This window comes from Glycine max, chromosome 4 (genome assembly GCF_000004515.6).
Source record: "Glycine max cultivar Williams 82 chromosome 4, Glycine_max_v4.0, whole genome shotgun sequence".
Classification (NCBI taxonomy): domain Eukaryota; kingdom Viridiplantae; phylum Streptophyta; class Magnoliopsida; order Fabales; family Fabaceae; genus Glycine; species Glycine max.
The window spans coordinates 42,545,327-42,567,184 of NC_016091.4; the positions used below are offsets into that span (position 1 = coordinate 42,545,327).

Genomic DNA, 21,858 nt, shown 5'->3' on the forward strand with positions numbered 1-21,858 from the left:
CGCAAGAATCATTGCATTCAGTCTCAAACGAGAATCTACGGTTCACTCAGCATGAACAACAGTTATTTATATAGCAAATTACATTCAGCACGTATAACAACATTCATGACATACAAGAACATTCATGACGTACAACAACATACAAGGACATCAATAGTTGTGTGTGTGTGTGTGTTTTGTGTTTGTCTCTTTATGTGTGTGTGTGTGTGTTTGTCTATGTGTGTGAGTGTGTTTGTGTATGTGTGTGTCTGTGACTCAGTGTGTGTGTCTTTGTGTCTTTGTCCGTCTCTTTATGTGTGTGTGACTGTGTGTGTGTTTGTCTCTTTATTTGTGTGTGTGTGGGTGTGTGTGTTTGTGGTTGTCTCTTTATCTGTGTGTGTGTGTGTGTGTTTGTCTCTTTATGTGTGTGTGACTGTGTGTGTGTGTGTGTGTTTGTCTCTTTATCTGTGTGTGTGTGGGTGTGTGTGTTTGTGGTTGTCTCTTTATCTGTGTGTGTTTGTCTCTTTATGTGTGTGTGTGTGTCTGTCCATGTGTGTCAGTGTGTCTCTTTATGTGTGTGTGTGTGTCTGTCCATGTGTGTCAGTGTGTTTGTGTATGTGTGTGTTTGTGACTCAGTGTGTGTGTCTTTGTGTGTGGGTCTCTGTGTGTGTCTGTGGCTCAGTGTGTTTGTGTCTTTGTCTGTGTCTTTATGTGTGCGTGACTCTGTGTGTGTGTGTGTGTGTATCTTTATGTGTGTGTGTGTGTGTGTTTGTGTTTGTGTTTGTGTCTGCGTGTGTTTGTCTCTATGTGTGTGTGTTTGTGTATTTGTGTGTGTCTCATTGCAGGGTAGCAAAGGATCATTTCAGTGGCTTGACACAACACAGTTTGTACTAGACAGAGATTTTTCAGATCATTGCCTTATCCTTCTAAGATCCAAAAGTGTTGATTGGGGTCCTAAGCCTTTCAAGGTCATGGATTGGTGGCTGCAGGACAAGGGATTTCAGGAAATGGTGACCTTTAAATGGAGCAATTTCCACCTTAGTGGATGGGGAGGATATGCCCTCAAGCAAAAACTGAAGTTCATTAAAGCTTGCATTCGACAGTGGAGCTCATCCAATGGAGTTATTAATGCTAAGAAAATTCAGGTTTTAAAGAAGGAGCTGAATGCTTTGGAGGCTGGTATCTTTGACAGAATTCTGAATCAATCTGAAGTGTAGCTCAAGAAGTCTCTTCAGGAGCAATTGTGGCATGCTACTAATGCCTATGAATGTATGCTGAGGCAAAAGGCTAGAGTGAAATGGTTAAAGGAAGGGGACAGAAATTCAGCTTACTTCCACAAGCTGATAAATCATAGAAGAAGACATAATGCTATTCAAGGATTGATCATTGATGGGGAATGGGTTCAGGACCCTAGTAGAGTCAAAACTGAGGCCTTTAATCATTTCAAAGATAGATTTTCTGAGCAGAATTTTAATAGACCAACCCTGGATGGTGTGCAGCTACCTTCCCTTGGTCAAAGTGAGAATGAAGCCCTTGTGGCCAGATTTTCTGATGCTGATACAGTTTGTTTACCAAAAGCCAGAGGTGGATTGGGTATTAAAGATTTGAACAAGTTTAATGAAGCCTTGCTTGGCAGCTGGCAAATAATCCTCATCAGCTTTGGGCAAGAACTCTAGTGTCTATATATGGGGGATGACATGCCTTATTACATGGTAGAGGTAGTGTTGACAATTCTCCTTGGTGGAAGGATTTAAAATCTATCTTCCAACAGCAACACCAGAGTAGGTTGGCCACTAACTTGAGGTGGAAGGTGGGTAATGGGGCCAGAATCCAGTTTTGGAAAGACAAATGGAGGGAAGATGATATAACCCTTAAAGACAAATACCCTGTTTTATATCAGGTGAGTCAGCAGCAGGACCTTACTATCAGTTTAATGGGTCAGAATGTTGACAATGGGTGGGACTGGAAGTTTCAATGGAGGAGAATTTTTTCGATCATGAAATTGATATGGTGGTAGCTTTCATGGATGAGATTGATGGGGTTCAGATTCACTCCTCTAGAATGGATCATCTCACTTGGAGGGCTGAACCTAGTGGATCCTATTCCACAAAGTCAGCATACATATTTCTCATGGAAGATGGCAGTTCAGAATATGAAGATAATGCTTCCAGGTTTATGTGGAATCTGAAAATTCCTCCAAGAGCAGCTGCATTCTCTTGGAGAATTTTTAAAGATAGATTGCCTACTAAGGCTAACTTAAGAAGGAGGCAGGTGTGCCTTCCATCGTATTCTTGTCTTTTATGTGATGGAGAGGAGGAAACTATTGGTCATGTCATGTTTGATTGCACAAGAACTAGATGCCTTTGGTGGGAGGCTTTGAGATGGGCTGACAGAGTGGGTCCTTTCACCAATGATCCCAAAGATCACTTCATCCAATTCTCAAGCTGGAGTAGCAAAAGATGTACAGACAATAGATGGGCAGTGCTTTGGATAGCTTTATCCATGACTATTTGGAAGCATAGAAATTTAATGGTTTTTAATAACCATAATTTCAACTCCGAAAAAGTCATGGATGCTATTTTAATAACCAGAATTTCTCTAATCAAACTTTTGATGGTAACAAGTTAATGGAGGATGCTATTTTTACACTATGGACATGGCTGAAGAACTTTGACAAGGACTTTGCCTTCACCTACAGCTATTGGTCGTCTAACATAGCATCGGGATTTGTCTTTTCAGGGGGGTAGAAACCATAGACAGTGGGTGTTGTAGGTCTTTGTAATACATAGCTTTGGTTCCTTGTGAGACTGATCTCAGTCTAAGCTTGAAACCATGTTGCTGGCAAGTCAATCTAATTCATGTACTGTTTTGTACCTCTGGTACTCACAATATATATAAATATAATTTATCTTGGCTGATAAAAAAAATGTGGGTGGAAAAATAAGCACTGCAGAAGGTTTTCTATTTTTTTACATCAATTCATTTCCTAAGGGACTCAATTCCTCATTCATTGAACCAGTATGCAACATTTTACATCAAACACCAATATATAACATTTTAAAGCAAACACCACTATATAATATTTTAAATGAAACAACAGTATATACATGCTAGTTCCTACGTACGTACCTGGAGTTGCTATAACCCGAACGACCTTCAACAACAATGTCAATTAAAAGTAGTCTATGATAACCTGAAAAAAAAAACCAATGGTCATGGACATGGCTGACACATTTGGAGAAGGATTTTGGTATTCATTTCAACCAATGGTCATCCAATATCAGAGCAGGATTTAATCATATATTAAGAAATGGAAGCCATTAAACCAAAGTCAATACTCATGAATGCTAGAACATCCATCAAGAATGATAACAAAGCAGTAATTTAAATTAAATTCATCTTAGTTTTTCTATTTTATGATCACTCTCGATTGCTAGAATGGTGAAGGAAATGGGCTTCTTTATACGAGGACCCTATACAGCTGCAATGTGACATCTTGAAGGAAATGGGCTTGTCTTATAAGGAAGAAGATAGCAAGGTTAAGGGGCTGCTGCTGGATATGGAGAATAAAATGATTTGATGGCAGCAGAGAAGGGAATTAAATCTCAGCAATTATGATAATTCTCTCCTATAATTCTAGAGGTTTGGGGAGGGGAGTCAAGTGGGCTGCTGTTAGAAGGCTCATTGTAAAGCACAAAGTGCATCTTGTCTGCCTCCAAGAAACCAAGAGGGGGAACTTTAATAAAAGTATTTGCCAGGCCATTTCGGGAGACTCCACTGGTCATTGGGATTTTGTTCCATCTGTGGAAGCTGCTGGTGGCCTTTTATGTATGTGGAATAACTCCACCTTTGTGGTAGAAAGGAAGGAAAAAGGTAGAAGCTTCTTAATGCTTGAAGGCACATGTTGTAGTAATAATCAGAAGTTGATATTTGTCAATGTTTATGCTCCTTGTGATCTAGTTGGGAAGAAAGCTTTATGGGATGAGTTGAGGCAGCTGAAGGCTTCTAATCCTAGTGGAATGTGGTGTTTCCTTGGGGACTTCAATAGCATTAGAAGTTCTCAGGAAAGAATCAGCTTATCTCAAAGAAGGACAGATCCTTATGACATTGCAGCCTTTAATCAGTGGATTGATGATATGGAGCTTCAGGAAATTAAATGTTATGGGAATAGCTTTACTTGGATTAGGCCTAATGGCTGTGTGAAAAGCAGGCTTGATAGATTCTTGGTCTCACAGAATTGGCTATCTCTTTGGCCTGAGAGCTGCCAAACTGTCCTTCAAAGGAACCTCTCTGATCATTGCCCGTCTATATTGCAAACTAACATGGTGGATTGGGGCCCAAAGCCCTTTAGGGTGTTTGACTGGTGGCTGCAGCAAAAGGGGTACCAAAAAATGGTGAGGGAGGCCTGGAAAAAGGACCAGCAGGGGGGCTGGGGGGGTATTGCCCTTAAAAATAAGTTGAAGAACATAAAATATGTTATAAAACAGTGGAGCAAAGCAGAGGGGAATATTAATCCTAAGAAGGTCCTTAATATTCAGCAGAAGCTAAATGAAGTGGAGGATCTAGCTGCTCATCGAAATCTGACTGATCAAGAGATTAAGGACAAAACTTTACTTCAGCAGGAGTTATGGAATGCCTCTAATGCTTTTGAATCTTTATTGAGACAAAAATCTAGGGCTAGATGGCTGAAGGAGGGGGACTACAACACTGCTTACTTTCACAAATACATGAATTTCAGGAGAGCTTATAATAATATTCCAGGTATATTTATATATGGGGAGTGGATCCAGCAACCTGATGCAGTGAAAAATGAAGCTGCTGCCAACTTCTTCCATAATAGATTCACTGAGCAGATGCATTCTAGACCTACCTTGGATGGAGTTCACTTCAAATCTATTTCTCAGAGGCAAAGAGAACAGCTGACTGTCCCATTCTCTGACCAAGAGATCAAACAAGCAGTGTGGAGTTATGGAGGGGATAAGTGTCCTGGGCCTGATGGCCTTAACTTCAATTTTATTAAGGAATTCTGGGATGTGTTGAATCCTGAGTTTAGAAGATTCATGGATGAGTTCTATGCTCATGAAAGCTTTCCTAGAGGCTCCAATGCTTCCTTTGTGGCTTTAATTCCCAAAAAGTATCAACCACAGTCCCTAAATGATTACAGACTCATATCCTTGATAGGCTGCATGTATAAAGTCATAACTAAGCTTTTATCTAATAGATTAAGGTCTGTTATGGATGAATTCATTGATGAAAGACAGTCAGCTTTCATTAAAGGAAGACATATACTTCATGGGATCCTGATTCTTAATGAGGTGGTGGAGGAAGCAATGAGAAGCAAGAAGCCAGCAATGATTTTCAAGGTGGATTTTGAAAAGGCCTATGACTCAGTGTCTTGGTCCTTCTTGGATTATATGTTGCTTAGATTGGGTTTCTGCCAAAAATGGAGAAGATGGATCTCAGCTTGCCTACATTCAGCAACCATATCAGTTTTGATTAATGGTAGCCCATCTAAGGAGTTCAACCCCTCAAGAGGCTTGAGGCAAGGAGATCCTTTAGCCCCCTTGCTCTTCAATATAATTGGGGAAGGTCTCACTGGTATGATGAGGGAAGCAGTTCACAAAAATCTTTATAGAAGCTATCTAGTTGGAAAGAAGAGAGAACCTGTTAATATTCTGCAGTATGCTGATGATACTGTTTTTGTGGGTGAGGTTGATTGGCAGAATGTTCATGCTATAAAGGCCCTGCTTAGAGGCTTTGAATTGGCTTCTGGCTTGAAGATTAACTTTGCTAAAAGTCAATTCAGGATCATAGGAGGTGGAGTTAATTGGGGTTTGGCAGCAGCTAATATCCTGAACTGCAGTCAAATGAATTACCCCTTTCACTATTTAGGCATTCCCATTGGTGCCAATCCTTCCAGTCTGATGGTTTGGGAGCCTCTCATTACTAAATTCAAAGCAAAACTATCCAAATGAGCCCAGAAAGATATATCCATGGGGGGGAAGGTCACACTTATCAATTCTGTTCTCAATGCTCTTCCAATCTATCTTCTTTCCTTTTTCAGGATTCCCCAAAGGATAGTGCAAAAATTAATTTCCTTACAAAGGAAATTTCTGTGGGGAGGAGACAATACTCATAATAAAATTCCTTGGGTGAAATGGGCTGATATTTGTCTGCCCAAGAATGAGGGGGGATTGGGTATAAAGGATATTTCAAAGTTCAATGTAGCCTTGATGGGTAGATGGATATGGGCTTTTGCATCTGGTCAGCAGCAACTTTGGGTAAGAGTTCTAATCTCTAAATATGGTGGATGGCTTGAGTTCCAGCATGATACAGATAAGAGGGGATTTTCTCATTGGTGGAGGGACCTTAGAAAGATATTTCACCAGTCAGATCACAATATCTTCAAGCACCAATTGACTTGGAAGGTGGGATGTGGGGAAACAATCAAGTTCTGGACAGACAAGTGGCTAGGGGAAGATTATACCCTTGAACAGAAATATAATCAGCTTTTTCTGATTAGTAGGCAGCAAAATTCTCTCATCTCAAATATGGGAGAATTTAATCATGATAGCTGGTAATGGAACCTTAGATGGAGAAGGAACTTATTTGATCATGAAAGTGATTTAGCTGTGCAGTTTATGGAAGAAATCTGCTCTGTCCCTATACAGCGACATATCAAAGACTCTATGTTGTGGTTGTTCCACACTTGGTCTTGGTTACTACTAAATCAGCTTATAGATTGTGCATTAACCCCAGTACATCAAGTGTAGATGAGAACATTTATAAGATAATATTTGAAAACTTAAAATACGAATAACTCAAGTTAAAATCAATTCATTTTTTACAACTGTGAACAAATTAACTAAGGTACAGTAGGCAAATTTGTTTTCACTAATATTAGTAGGTCATCACCACTGTAGTAGAATTTAAGTTAAACTTAGATAAGTACCTTATGAAGAGGCCAGCTACCTTGTCACAGCTAAAAAGTCAGAACTGAACAAATTTCTGCATGTATAATTGAACAAATTTGTTATCAAACTTGTGTGTGTGTCTTTGTATGATGAGTGTGTGTGTGTGTCATCAGTGTGTGTCTGTGTGTTTCTATCATACGTGTGTGTGTGTGTGTGTCATTAGGGTTTGTGTGTGTGTGTGTTTCATGACCAATTTTTCTTACTGGCAATTCAGTGGCAGTGTATTGCTTAGGCTTCCGTCGAAATGAAAGGAAAATCAACGAGTCTCACAGAACAACTTCAGTCTTCACTCTTCACTAGTTGAACACAAATAAAAAAAAAATTAAACTACTTCAAGGATAAATAAAAGGTTCAGAAGCAGCAGACCTAGATTGTCTAAGCTATTTTATAATGGGCAGCTATAGTTACAATGATGATGAAATGAACTATAGAAAAAGAAAGTATAAAATACAGAAGAATAAAAAAAAAATTAAGGGCAGAACTCAAAAGCTTTTAGCCATGCTGCTTGGAATTTAATCAATTAAAGGCTGAACACTTGTTCTTCAATTGTAGCAAAACCCTCCCTTTATGGTGGGAATCAATGTCCTAGGTTAACTCTTAAACTCTTAAACTGTTACAAGAACACAATAAGGGTAAGGGAAACTGTTAAACTCCAATAATAGGCGTTAACTCTTAAACTGTTACAAGAACACAATAAGGGTAAGGGAAACTTCACTAAGGAGAAGAAGCACAAAAAAGAAAGTATAAAATACAGAAGAATAAAAAAAAAATTAAGGGCAGAACTCAAAAGCTTTTAGCCATGCTGCTTGGAATTTAATCAATTAAAGGCTGAACACTTGTTCTTCAATTGTAGCAAAACCCTCCCTTTATGGTGGGAATCAATGTCCTAGGTTAACTCTTAAACTCTTAAACTGTTACAAGAACACAATAAGGGTAAGGGAAACTGTTAAACTCCAATAATAGGCGTTAACTCTTAAACTGTTACAAGAACACAATAAGGGTAAGGGAAACTTCACTAAGGAGAAGAAGCACAAAGTTGTCACGATGCTCGAGTTAAATATGAGATACCCTAGCCATGTTTAGTTCACTAAGTGTGCGATACATGAATGCAATCAAATATTCATACAGGATTAGACCAAACATACCTACGTGAGGTGGCGAAGGAGAAGAAGCACAGACTTCTGACGATGCTCGAGTGCGACGAACACGATGCTCGACCTTAGACAAAATGATGGTCAGATGGAGAACATACAGCTTCAAGGTAGATGGAGAACAAAGAGAGCAAGAAAGCTTAGATGGAGAAGAAGACAGAGAGAAGGACAAGACAACGCGAAGGAGACGAAACATACCTAGGTATGGTGGCGAAGGAGAAGAAGCAGAGACTTGTGACGATGCTCGAGTGCAACGAAGACGATGCTCAAGTGCGACGAACACGATGCTCAGATGCACACAGGGACGGTTTCGCTAGACGGAGATTAGAAGAAGAAGAGAGCGCGAAAGCTTAGATGGAGAAGAAGACACAGAGTGCCAGCTTCTTAGGGCTCACCATATTTTTTAAAATATAACTTCAACATCGGTTTTTAAAAAAACCCGATGTTAACAAAATGATGTTAAGGTTAACATCGGTTTTCTGGAGAAAACCGATGTTAACATAACAAACGTTAACATCGGTTTTCTAAAAACCCGATGTTAATAAACATATGTTAACATCGGTTATTTAAAAACCGATGTTACTAATAAATGTTAACATCGGTTCTCCAATAACCGATGTTAATGAACTTCGTTAACATCGGTTTTTCATAAAACCGATGTTAACGTATACACGGTATTTACAATTATGACACCACGCATATGTTAACATCGGTTTTTTTTAACAACCGATGTTAACACACCGATGTTGAATCCGCTTTTTGTAGTAGTGTAAAGATAATTTTGTTCAAATCAAATAAAAATATTATAAAGACATTTTTTTCCTTCAAGTTTATCTCATTTTCAATAACTATTTTTATTAATTTTATGAGAAAAATTAAATAAATACTACTTTCAAAACAATCTAATTACATCAAATAATTTTTATATTTAGTTAAAGTGAGATAATTTTTTAGTTTTATACAATATTATCAAAATTCAGTATTAAAAATAAACTATAAAAGTAATTACATACATAGATAAATGTGTATCAATTATTTAATTTTCACTTAACTTTTTATTTTATGTACAATTCAGACAATAAAGATTGAACTCAAAATGTATTTATCTCAAAATTTCACCACTGGGCCTTAATGGGTTTTAGTTTTCATATACTAACTAATTCAAATAGTAACATATTACATTAGACAGCTGAATATTAAGAACTGTGGAGATAGAAGAAAAAAACAGTAAAAAATAAAGTTGAGAGACAGCATATATGGTTTGTATTCCACTATTCTTTATGTCAGCAACTCAGCAAGCACACCGATTGTCTGCAATGATCAGAAATAGGGGCCAATTTTCGTAAGACTAATAATACAGAAATCAATTTTCATTTAAATATCTCATCAATATATTTTAATTTTTTTTCTATCTGTTTCTTTTTATTACATCATAAATTTTTTTATATTTTTAATTTTCTCTTTCTTTTTTCTTTCTTTAGATTTTGACTAACACATTGAATATTTATCATATATTTTTCTTTTCATAATTAAAAATGACAAAATATGCTCATTTACCTCTCCACCATATCTGTCATAATAATAATTGGAAGGAATTCAACTCATCTTCCATCAAACAATTAATGCTAGCCATGGCTACCGCGAGGTTGGCTCCCAACCAAGAGCTAAGTGCTTACCAAATCAAATACTACTATAATTTACGTTTAATAATATTTTTAATTAGTGTTTTTTCAGAAAAATTATTTATTTAGTGATCTACAATTATTAAAAATAGTTGTGGTAGTTTATAATCACCTAAAATATAAGGAGTCTAACTAAGTTGATTGAACAAAATGTAAATTATTATAAATTTTCTTACATAATCCTTAATTCTCACGTATTAAAAAAAAATCACCTAAAATAAAAGGAAACCATACTCATTAAATGTAACTTACTTTATATATATTTTTTTAAAAAAAATTGCACTAATTTAATAATTTAAAAAGAAAACTATTTCCTAAAAGATAGTCACTTAAATAATATAGTTTTCAATTTCTCTGCCCCTCCCTCTGTATGAAGCAAGAGTAGTATGCAAGAGAAGCAAATTGTGATTTTTTAGTCTTACACAAATAATTCACAGAAAAGTAAAAAGTAGTTGAGATCGATTAACTTATCCGTATATAGAGATTAATTGTATGGAAATGAAAATAGTTAATATTTAACTAAAATTATTTTTCACAATATATATAAGATTGAATTGTCAAACTCAATTTATCTTATCTCATTTGACACGTGTTTTTATGTAAATATAACACTCATTTATGATTGTGGATGCTAGAAACTTCATCTGATTGGACAAAAATATCTATTTTTATCAAATTTTCTGAATCATTTGAGGATATTTAGGAATTGTGTAAGTTACTAAATTCAAATGGTTACTTCTTTTTAATACAACTAATAAATTATGTATCATACTATGTTTTTACAAATTTAAAAATAGAGTTACTTTTTTGCTTTTATTATGTATCTTTATAGGAATAGGAATAACCATGGAGCTAATTTTCAAGTTAAAGTGCCAACTCCAAGTCTGCAAAAGGAATAAGTATATAAGGAATAAGTATATCTATTTATTGCTGTAAAAACAGTATATATATTCATTACGAATACCCAAACTTGAATATAGATCTAATATTCACTAGTAGTGTTCAAACCTAAATTTGCATGGACAGCAAATATCTGAACTCATAAATGTTATGAACAAAGAATAATTCATAGCTTTCGAGATCTAGGAGTCTCCAGAACAAGGTAAAAAGGAAAAAGATTGTATTATTGTTTGCCCATTAGCTACAGTGTTTCCTCATATATATAGAATTACTATCACACTACTAATGGTGCTTTTGGCATATTTGCCTTGGAGGAAACGGACGAAATTACAAAAGAAAAAGCAAGTCTGCTCCTAACGGAATTGGTGCCACCTCAGCTGACAGAATGGAATTGCAAGGTGATGATTGCATTGCTGAGGACCACGCTTGGCACTCATTTTGCCACAAAATCCTTCAGGTACTGTGGCTTAGTAATTTCCCTTTTTGGCCTTCTTGTCTCTGTGGTTGCTTTTGGTTCCTTTTCTTGCATTGTTGCTGGTTTTAGCTCTGATATTGGTTCTGTTTCTGCTTCTTGTTGTTTCATGTCTCTGGTTATAACATTCCCATGCGCATCGAAAACAACCTTGCCCCCAAGGTTGTAGGTTTCCTTGAGAAGGTGCCAAGGTTCCCACGAAGTGTCCTCCGACCAGAGGCCGGACCATTGAACCAGCAAGAGCAGTTGGTGATCGTCCCCTGAGCCGGACCATTTGGAATCCAGTATAGTGAGAGGCGTGACAAGTGGTTGATTATCTTCTGCTGACTCAGGTAGCATGATGGGGGTGTCTAGTGCTGATAATGGTGGATTATAAGGCCGGAGTAGGGAACAGTGGAAGACGGGGTGTATGCGTGAAGTGGGGGGTAAGTTAAGCTTGTAAGCAACTGGGCTGAGCTTTTGAATGACTTGGAAGGGGCCGTAGTATCTTTTTGCAAGTTTCGTGTATGGGGCGCCCACGACGGTGGATTGGCGTCTTGGATGGAGTTTTACCAGAACCATGTCTCCTTCGGTGAAGTGGAGTTCGCGATGGTGCTTGTCTGCAAGTTCTTTCATGTGTTGTTGGGCCTTGAACAGTTTGTGTCGCAAGCTTTTGAACATTAAGTCGCGATCAGTTAACCAAGTGTCGACAACGTCTATATTTGAATTTCTCGCCACGTATTGAGGAAGGTTGGGTGGTTTCTTCCCAAAGGTAATCTCGTAAGGAGACATGCCTGTAGCGGAGTGGACAGAGGTGTTGTAGGACCACTCCATCCACATTAGGAAGCGACCCCATGTTGAGGGTTTGTCGTGAACGAATGCCCTGAGGTATTGTTCAACGACTCTATTTATCACCTCCGTTTGGCCGTCTGTTTGGGGGTGATAAGCAGTGCTCATCCTAAGCGTTGTGCCGCTAAGTTTGAAGAGCTCCTACCAGAAACGGCTGATGAACAGAGGATCCCGATCAGAGACGAGACTTCGTGGGGGACCGTGGAGCTTACCGGAGACTTCCATGAACACTCTGGCAACTTTGAAGGCAATGTAGTGGGTTGGCAGTAATCCCAAGTGTACGCCTTTGGAGAATCTATCAACAATTACTAGTATAGTTGTATGGCCTTGATATGAGGGAAGGCCTACGATGAAGTCGAGGGACAAATCCTCCTTGGGTCTCGCCGGCACAGGTAACAGGCATAGCAGTTCGGCGCTCTTGCGATGGTCATTCTTAGTCTGTTGGCAAACCAGACAAGCAGCGACGAAGAGTTTGATGTCCTTCCTCATAGATGGCCAAATAAAGTTCTCGTCGACGCGTGCCGTGGTCTTTGCAACGCCCATGTGGCCCCCAGTGGGCGTATTGTGAAATTCAGAGATGATAGTGTGTATGATTGGGGAATCCTTGGGTAGCCATAAATGCCTCTTCTGCAGAATGAGTTTCTGATGGATCACACAATCTGGGTAAGCCTCAGGAGTTGCTTGAATACGGTGGCAATAATCCAGAAAGGTTGGGTCCCGATTCAGCTCCTTCTTCAGTTCCTACAAAAAAAAGAGAATTGGGAATTGTAAGAAGGAATAGTGTGGCGGCATTGGGTTCTGACTGCCGTGATAGCGCGTCCGCTGCGGTGTTTACCCGTCCGGCCCTGTACTGGATGGTGAAATCATAACCCAAGAGGCGGGCCAGGTAGCGGTGTTGTTCAGGTGTCTGGATAGCTTATGTCATCAGCTCCTTAAGGCTGCGATGGTCCGTTAAGATTATGAATTGGTGCCCGAGGAGATATTGGCGCCATTTTTTAACGGTCGCCGTGATGGCGGCGAGCTCCCTGACATAAGTGGAGGCGCGAAGGAGGGCGGGGCAGAATGGCTTGCTGAAGAAGGCGATGGGGTGATTTCTTTGGGAAAGCATCACACCCATCCCGACACCGGAGGCGTCTGTTTCCATGAAAAAAGGTAAGGAAAAATCCGACAAGCTGAGTACCGGGGCCCGACATAATGCATCCTTGAGTTGATTAAAAGCCGCGGTGGCGCTGTCATTCCATTGGAAAGAGTCTTTGGCTAGGAGGAGGGTCAAAGGTGTCGCGATGGAGGAATACCCTTTGATGAATCTCCTGTAAAAGCCAGAGAGACTGAGGAAACCCCGCAAGGCTCTGGCAGACTGTGGAGTGGGCCATTGTTGTATGGCCGTGATTTTTGCCGGCACCGGTGCAACACCATGTTGGGAGACAATGTGACCTAGGTATTCAACCTCTGTGACCGCAAAAGTGCACTTTGAGAGCTTGAGGAAGAGTTGATGAGTTCTGAGGACCTCGAAAGTGGTTCACAGATGTTCGAGGTGTTCCGGGAATGACTGGCTGTAGATAAGGATGTCATCGAAGAAGATGATGACGAATTTGCGTAAGTAAGGACCAAAGGTGGAATTCATGGTTGCTTGGAAGGTCGAAGGTGCGTTACACAATCCAAAGGGCATGACGAGGAATTCGTAATGACCTTGGTGCGTTCTGAAAGCAGTTTTCCCGATGTCGGATTCCGCCATGAGAATTTGGTGGTAACCTTGCATTAAGTCGAGCTTTGAGAACCATTTTGCGCCTCCCAATTCGTCCAAAAGCTCGTCGATTGTGGGAATGGGAAAGCGGTCCTTGATTGTCAAGGCGTTTAAGGCTTTGTAGTCTACGCAAAAACGCCAAGAGCCATCTCTCTTTTTGACGAAGAGCACCGGCGACGAGAAGGGGCTCGTGCTTGGTCGAATGATGCCGGACTGAAGCATTGTGGTAACTTGAGCCTCAATTTCCTATTTCTGGGAAAAAGGGTATCGATAAGGTTTAACATTTACAGGAGTGGCGGAGGGGTGGGGGTGAATGTAGTGATTGGTGGGCCGGGATGGTGGTAGGGTTTGTGGAGTTTGAAAAAGAGGGCTGAATTGGTTGATGAGGGATTGAATTTCAGGTGGTGTGTGTGGAGTGTCAGGGATGGAGGTATCAACGCGAATATGGAAGAATTCGCTGTCACCATCCGTGTGGAGCATATGACGGAGCTGAGGTGGGGAGATAGCTTGAAGTTCACTAGAGGAGTCACCACTGAGCTCGATGATTATCCCATTATGAACAAACTTCATGGTTAAGGTGTTGTAATCAGTCAGGATAGGGCCCAAGGATTTTAACCAATGGACGCCGAGAACGACGTTAGCACCGCTAATTGGCAAGACATGGAGGTCTGTTTTGAAGGTATGGCCTTGTATGCGAATGGAGGTAGCAGAGGAGAGTAGATGGCATTCCAGTTCGTTCTTGTTGCCAACTAGGACTCGCAGGGGTGGTGTGGGGGTGGCGGTAAGGCCCAGGTGGCGGACGAGGCGAGCCTGCACAAAGTTGTGCGTGCTGCCGCCGTCCACAAGGATCACGACGGGCTGACAGCCAATGTGGCCCAATAACCGTAGGGTCTCCGAGGCGGAATGACCCGAGAGGGCATAAAAACTAATTTGGGCTTGGGGTGGTTTGGGCTGGGTTGGGTCGTCAGGTTGCGGGTTTAGATTAGGGTCTGGGTGTGTGGGAGATAAATTGGGTTGAGGGGTGTTGTCTGGGGGCTCTGAGTCCGCGATGAGAACGAAGAAGCGTGAGGCACAATGGTGGCCCCGCATAAATTTCTTGACACAGTTAAAACAGAGGCCCCGCTCGCGGTGGCTAGCCATCTCGGTCGGGGTAAGGTGCTTCAGGGGTATAGGTGGTGGTTTGGGTGGAGGGGGTAACAGGGGTAGGGTTGGCGGAGGGGGCGAAGACAGAGGGATGGTCGGAGGGTTAGGGGGAAAGTAAGGTTGAGGGCTTGGGGTGGCTCGGTGTCGTGATGGACGGCGGGTGTCTGCCAGCTTTTCTTCCTGGAGTCGGGCGAGTCCCACGGCGTGGACCATGGTGAGAGGCTGAAGCATTTTAACTTCGCGACGGATGTCAGGGTCCAATCCTGAAATGAAGCAGCTCAGAAGGAGAGAAAGGGAGAGCCCAACGATGCGATTGGCAATGGCCTCGAATTGGGTAAGGTATTCTGTCACCGTTCCTATTTGAGTGAGCTTGAAGAGGAGCCCAGTAGGGTCCTCATATGGCGAGTGGGAGAAGCGAACGTCAAGGGCCTCGAGAAAACTCTGCCACGTCGTGAGCTGATGGTTGCGCATGAGCCACTGGAACCATGCCAGCGCCGGCCCCTCCATGTAGAAGGAGGCAATAGTGAGGCGCTCCGAGTCCGGGGTAGAATGGTAAGCAAAAAATTGTTGGATTTTAAAAATCCATCCAGATGGGTCTGAACCATCAAAACGTGGAACATCAAGTTTCATTTTCTGTGGATTGTTGGTGTTTGCAGGTGAAGGGTTGGCTGAAGAGGAGGATGGTGAGTGGGTGTTAGTGCTGGTCTGTTCAAGGTTGGCTACTCGAAGGAGTAAATCTTCAAGTTTTTCGGTAACGTGGATTTGAGAAGCTGCAAGTTTAGAGATGGCATCTTCAATGCGGTCCAGAGTGGATTTATCGTGAGTTGCCATGGGAGGGTGAAGATGAAAGCACCAGAAATGTTATGAACAAAGAGTAATTCCTAGCTTTCGAGACCTAGGAGTCTCCTGAACAAGGTAAGAAGGAAAAAGATTGTATTATTGCTTACCCATTAGCTAGTGTTTCCTCATATATATAGAATTACTACCACACTACTAATGGTGCTTTTGGCATATTTGCCTTGGAGGAAACGGACGAAATTACAAAAGAAAAAGCAAGTCTGCTCCTAACGGAATTAGTGCCACCTCAGCCGACAGAATGGAATTGCAAGGTGATGATTGCATTGCTGAGGACCACGCTTGGCACTCATTTTGTCACAAAATTCTTCATGTACTGTGGCTTAGTAATTTCCCTTTTTGGCCTTCTTGTCTCTGTGGTTGCTTTTGGTTCCTTTTCTTGCATTGTTGCTGGTTTTAGCTCTGATATTGGTTTTGTTTCTGTTTCCTGTTGTTTCATGTCTCTGGTTATAACTCATAACCTCTCTCAACTAATATCTAAAAATCGTCATAGATCTTAGATTTGGTGCCTATCAAATATCTAGAGTAAAACTGCTTTGAAAAATCTCCTAGATAACAGGTCAACTAGCTGCTACTATTAGATAACCACAAAAATGCTACATAAAATAGGTAACGTGGATTTTAACACGGGGAAGTTAAAAAATGATTCACCATGGACAATTTTATAGCATTTGATATTTAAATACTTAATCACTTTCTTTAAATTATTATATGCTGGTTCCTTCACGACTCCATTTTGTTAAATCCCAGTTCTAAAATAAACCTCATTCTTTGATATTTTAGGGGGTTAAAATGGATTAAATCAGTGTATGTTTGGATTAAAATTTGCAAATTTAAGTTTGAATTAAAAGTATGTTGTAGACTTAAATTTGATAAAAATAAGTTTATTATAACATAATTTGTATTTTGCATATTTTTTGTTTAAAAGTATGTTGATAAAATGATTTTTTTAATAATATCAATTAAAAGTATTTTTACCTCATTTTTTATTGTAAATAAAAAAATCAAAAGTATTTTTTCTTTAAAAGCAACTCATTGCTTCTGATTCAAACCTAAGTTTGTCCTAAATGTATATAACAAATTAATTTTTAGAGAAATTCAAACATGATACAAAATTGAGTTTGAGTTTCCAAAAGTATGTTTAAGGTCTCAAATAAATATCCCAATATATCCTTAGTTAGAAATAAAAGATTTACCTAGTGATTGAAGACTTAAGGGTGAAAAAAAAATTGAAAAAGAAAAAAGTTAGACTTTGAATCCTCTTATTAATATTTCTAATAAAACTAATAAAATAATATTTACTGATAAAAAAAATCAGGTTAACTCAATTATCTCGATGTATACCAGTCAATTTCGTAAAAATGTATGTTTCAGCGTCCATTGATCCAATCCGGCTTGAATTTTTATTGACCCGAACCAGGCTAGCCAATGTGGGCTCGACCAAGCAACTTGGCTCATTTTTTAATTGGTAAAATTACAAATGATAAATTGAATGTTGCATGTATTGTTAATATTCATTTTAAGATTAATATTCTATGTATGTTGATTTTATTTTTATTTTTATTTTACTTTTGAACGCTTATTTATTATTACAATTGATGCACTCTATTTTATTTCTATTATTGTACATTATATTTTGCTATTTTACTATATAAATGACAACTTATATATATATATATATATATATATATATATATATATATATATATATATATATATTATTTTAATTTATGGAGATTAAAAAGTATTTTATTAACTTGTTATATAAAAACTAATATGCTTAATTTTTAATTTTTTATAGGTTAAACTAATTTTTATCCTCTATTTTTTTTTTCTTTTTGTTTGATTTTATCCTCTGTTTTTCATTCGGGTTCATTTAACTCATCTAATTTTTAGAATAGGTTCAATTAGGTATTGATGGTTCATAGGCCGGTGTATCATGACGACCTACCAAAGATTGAGTTGCACAAGCAAAATTCTAACCTTAAATCAATCTTTAATCAATTTAATCCGAAAATGCTTAACCCGTAATTCAAGCATATCCAAATTGACAACTCTTAGATAAAGCCTCTTAAAGCATCACCAACGTTAACAAATTATATATTTTTAGACATGATTGGTTAATAAATTGTTTATTTTTAGACATCGTTATTTAACTCTCTTTTTTTATCATTGGAGGTGATTTATGTGTTGTATTGGATTGCTTAAAATTAAACTTCATTATTTATACAAGTAACAGTTGCTTATGAAAAAAATAATATTTTCTTAGCATTTAAGGATCATTTATGTTGAAAAATATCAAGAATAAATTTTCCCATCGTCTATGTGAATAAGATGGATAATAAGAAAAATAAATTAAGAGAGTAAGAAAATAAAAATAATATAATTTTTTTAACATGAAAACCCCCCTCAATATAAAAAGGAAAAAAACAATATAACCAAGTCGATAAAGAATATCTCTATTATGAAGAATGGTAAAAAATATAACTCTTTTTCTTGGAGAGGATTACAAAAAAGCTCTCTCACTCTATCACTCTTCAAGAATCTCACTTGTTTAGTGGACTGATATGACTTCTCCTAAGAGTAATAAATGGATGTAACTTTTGTGGGAGGAAATCTAGTAACTTGGAGAAGTAAAAAGCAACAAGTAGTTGTTAGATCAAGTACTGAAGCGGAGTTTAGAGGGATGACAATTAGAATATGTGAACTGATATGGATTAGAAATCTCTTGAAGGATATTGGATATGAACAAAAGGATGCAATGAAACTTTACTATGATAATAAATCAGCCATAGAGATTGCTAACAACCCCGTCCAACATGATCGTATAAAATATGTGGAAATTGACAGACATTTCATTAAAGAAAAAATTGAAGATGATACTATTATCTTTTCTTTTGTAAAATCAGAACAACAACTTGCTGATATGCTGACCAAGGTAGTAGCATCCAAGATCCTTAGTAGTTCTCTTTACAAGTTTGAAATGTGTGACATTTTATGCACCAACTTGAGAGGGGGTGTTAGAATCCATTAATGGTAGGGATTAATTATGATTTGTCCGTGATTCTGTTTTGATATTTTGTCCTCAATAATCATGGAGAAATGATAGAAAAGATTATGTATTTATTCAGTGTATCAAATTAATGAAAATTATTTGAGTGATATGAACAAAAGGATGCAATGAAGCTTTACTATGATAATAAATCAACCAAGAATAATTCCTTACAAACCCCATTTATACACTGGAGTGATATGACTTCTTCCAAAAGTAATAAATGGGTGTAAATTAATTTTCATATTTCTAAGAACTTTTGAACATGTTATCTTGATTTTTATAAGATGAATGTGATATTATCATGAGTCAAAGATGAAATTCCAAAACCTTGGAATCTTCACCTTTTATTTTCCATGCATTTGATATTATCAAAATTTGTTGAATGGGATGCTCCATAATTATGGAGAGATTTCCAATAATTTAAGAGTATAATTCAGGAATTTCTTAAAATTATACTATTGAAACAAAAAATATATAAATTATTTAACTATAATATGACATTATAAGGACCAATTAGCATAAAATAAAAAACTTAAAATAAGTTAGTTAAATTGCACACATTAAAAATGCTCTCGGAAGTAAATTGAAAATTTGAAACCCGTAATTGTGTAACCCGGAGAAGAAGTAAACTTCTCAATCTGTGCGTACCCTCTGCTTGAAATGATGCTGTTCAGTATCGATTTGTTTTCTTTGATTTGGGAATTGGAATGGTACTTTTAATTCTATCACCTTATTTTTATATAATATTCTGCCGATAACTGCATATTTTGGGAACTCAAGTTAATGACAACGTGTAATATAATTAGGATGGTCAGAGTACAAAAGAATGAACATCTTTTGACTTTTATAAAAAAATTTTAAAATACAATTTTTGTTTCCTGATTTTTTTTAAATCCATAATTTTAATTTCTTTATTTTTTAATTAAAACATTTTATTTCATTTAAAAAAATATAATTTTAATCCACGTGATTAATTTCAAACATTATCTATGTATTGTTTTAATTTTCTTTTATAAATTATGCTTATCAATAATTAAATAATTAAAAAAAATATGTCACATAAGTAATCAACATATACATGTAAGCCAATGTTAATAAAAATAGTCAAATATTTAAAAATAGATCATTGGAATTAAAATGATGAATTTTTAAAAAATAAGACACAAAATATCTCAATTAAAAAATACGAGAGATTAAAATTATAGATTTAAAAAAATAAAAAGATAAAAATTATATTTTAGTCGTATTTTTTTATTATCTAAAATTCTGTTGGGTTGCAGTAAAAAAGATGTGTTGGGTTTTGTAGGTAAATAGAAAGCCATACGAGAAATATAAATGGAAGTAGACCCAAATTTTCTCCTCACTCTTATTGTAAGTTCCATATCTCTGTTGTTCAACTAGACATCGTGCAAACTATCCACGAGACATTGCTTTATCTTTTGCAAAAATTTTAACAAATTATTCTTTCTACGAAGGATTGATTTGTATATAAATATCATTGTAGTTATATACACAGCCATTTTATCGAGGTTCTAAGTAATCCATCTTTCCTTAAAAAAAAAAAAAAAAGAATACAGTGGTCCATCTTATCCACATTCTTTTTTTTATATTACAATATCTAAGGTAATAATTTTGTTAAAATTGGTATGTACATTTTGGACTTTGGAAAATATTTTATCAGTTTTGGAGTTAAAAAGTCAAATATTGAATGACTATTAAATAAATTATTGATGATAAGATGTCTATATACAACATATGTGCTTGGTCCATTTTCCACATTTCTTAATGACCTCTGCCTTGTTTCTCCATTCTCGATTTTCGATATTTTTTTTATCTAATTTTGTTTTTGGTGTTTAGAGCCTTGTTGGGTTTCGAAATAGCGACCTACACCTTATTGGAATTCGCATGAGTAACTCGACCATTTAAGGTTCTTTGATATTTATTCATTTTTCATATCTTATATGCTTATGCGTTTTTGTTTACTTTTTCAATTTATTTTGTGCATCATTATATTCTGAAAAATTTTATTTTGTTCATATATATATATATATATATGAAATCAAATGCATAATATTATATTTTAATTATGCAATTATGTATGAGAATTTTATTCATTATTGTATTATATCTTGATCTTGAAGTGCATAATATGATTTATTCTCGTATGACTAAGTTTTATGTCTAAGTGATCTTTATAATTTTGATTAATTATGAATTAGCCACAACATCTATAATTTGATTAAAATTATATATTAAGTTGTTTAAAGATCATATAAGGAATTAAACATAATATTATGATTAATTGTACTTTATATAATGAATTTTATCCCACATGAATTTTTATTATATTTGTATAACTAATTAGGATAAAATGTCATATTATTTTTCATGGTTTACCTATAGGGATCATGAGATATGTATAATTTGCCAGTTTTATCATAAAGTAAATATTTGCAATAAAAGATCAAATTATTTTCATGATGTACTCGTAAAACATGAATCCGAGTATATAATTTGATTATTCTATCATAAAACTTAACTGTATCTTATTGAATTAAAAATTTAGTCCATAGATAATTTTTATGTCACAAGATTCAATTTTCTGGTACGTTTACATTGGTAAAACATACAATTAAGATTAATATGCCTCAAATTTTGACATAAGCCTTAGGATTTTTGCAACTTCTCAAACTGTTAGTTTTTCTGATATTCAATATATTGTTCCCGAACTTAAAGGAGATAACTATAAGATATGGAAGGAGAGAATTTTTCTGCAATTGGGGTGGATGAACATAGACTATGCTATAAGGAAAGACGGACCATCTGCAATAACCCAACTACTATTGCGCTATATGAGCGGTGAGAGCGATCCAACCGGCTCAGCATGATGTTCATTAAGACCAAAATCTTGGCTGGGATACGTGGTTCTGTCGATTAGCATGAAAAAGTCCGAGACTTGCTTAAGGCTATTGATGACCAGTTCATCACTTCAGATAAGGCTTTAGCAAGCACCCTGATCATGAAGTTTTCCTTTCTCCGACTCACCAGTGTGAAATGTGTGTGTGAGTACATAAT

At 37.0% G+C, this 21,858-nt stretch overlaps 1 protein-coding gene across 1 annotated transcript; it reads left to right on the forward strand.

Annotated features, from left to right (window-relative positions):
- Window positions 1-528: 528 nt before the first annotated feature.
- Window positions 529-1,655, forward strand: LOC121174738 (uncharacterized). The gene is made up of 3 exons (XM_041014670.1): window positions 529-552; window positions 825-1,124; window positions 1,197-1,655. The coding sequence occupies exons 1-3, from the start codon at window positions 529-531 to the stop codon at window positions 1,653-1,655; spliced, it is 783 nt and encodes a 260-aa protein (XP_040870604.1).
- The last annotated feature ends 20,203 nt before the right edge of the window (window positions 1,656-21,858 follow it).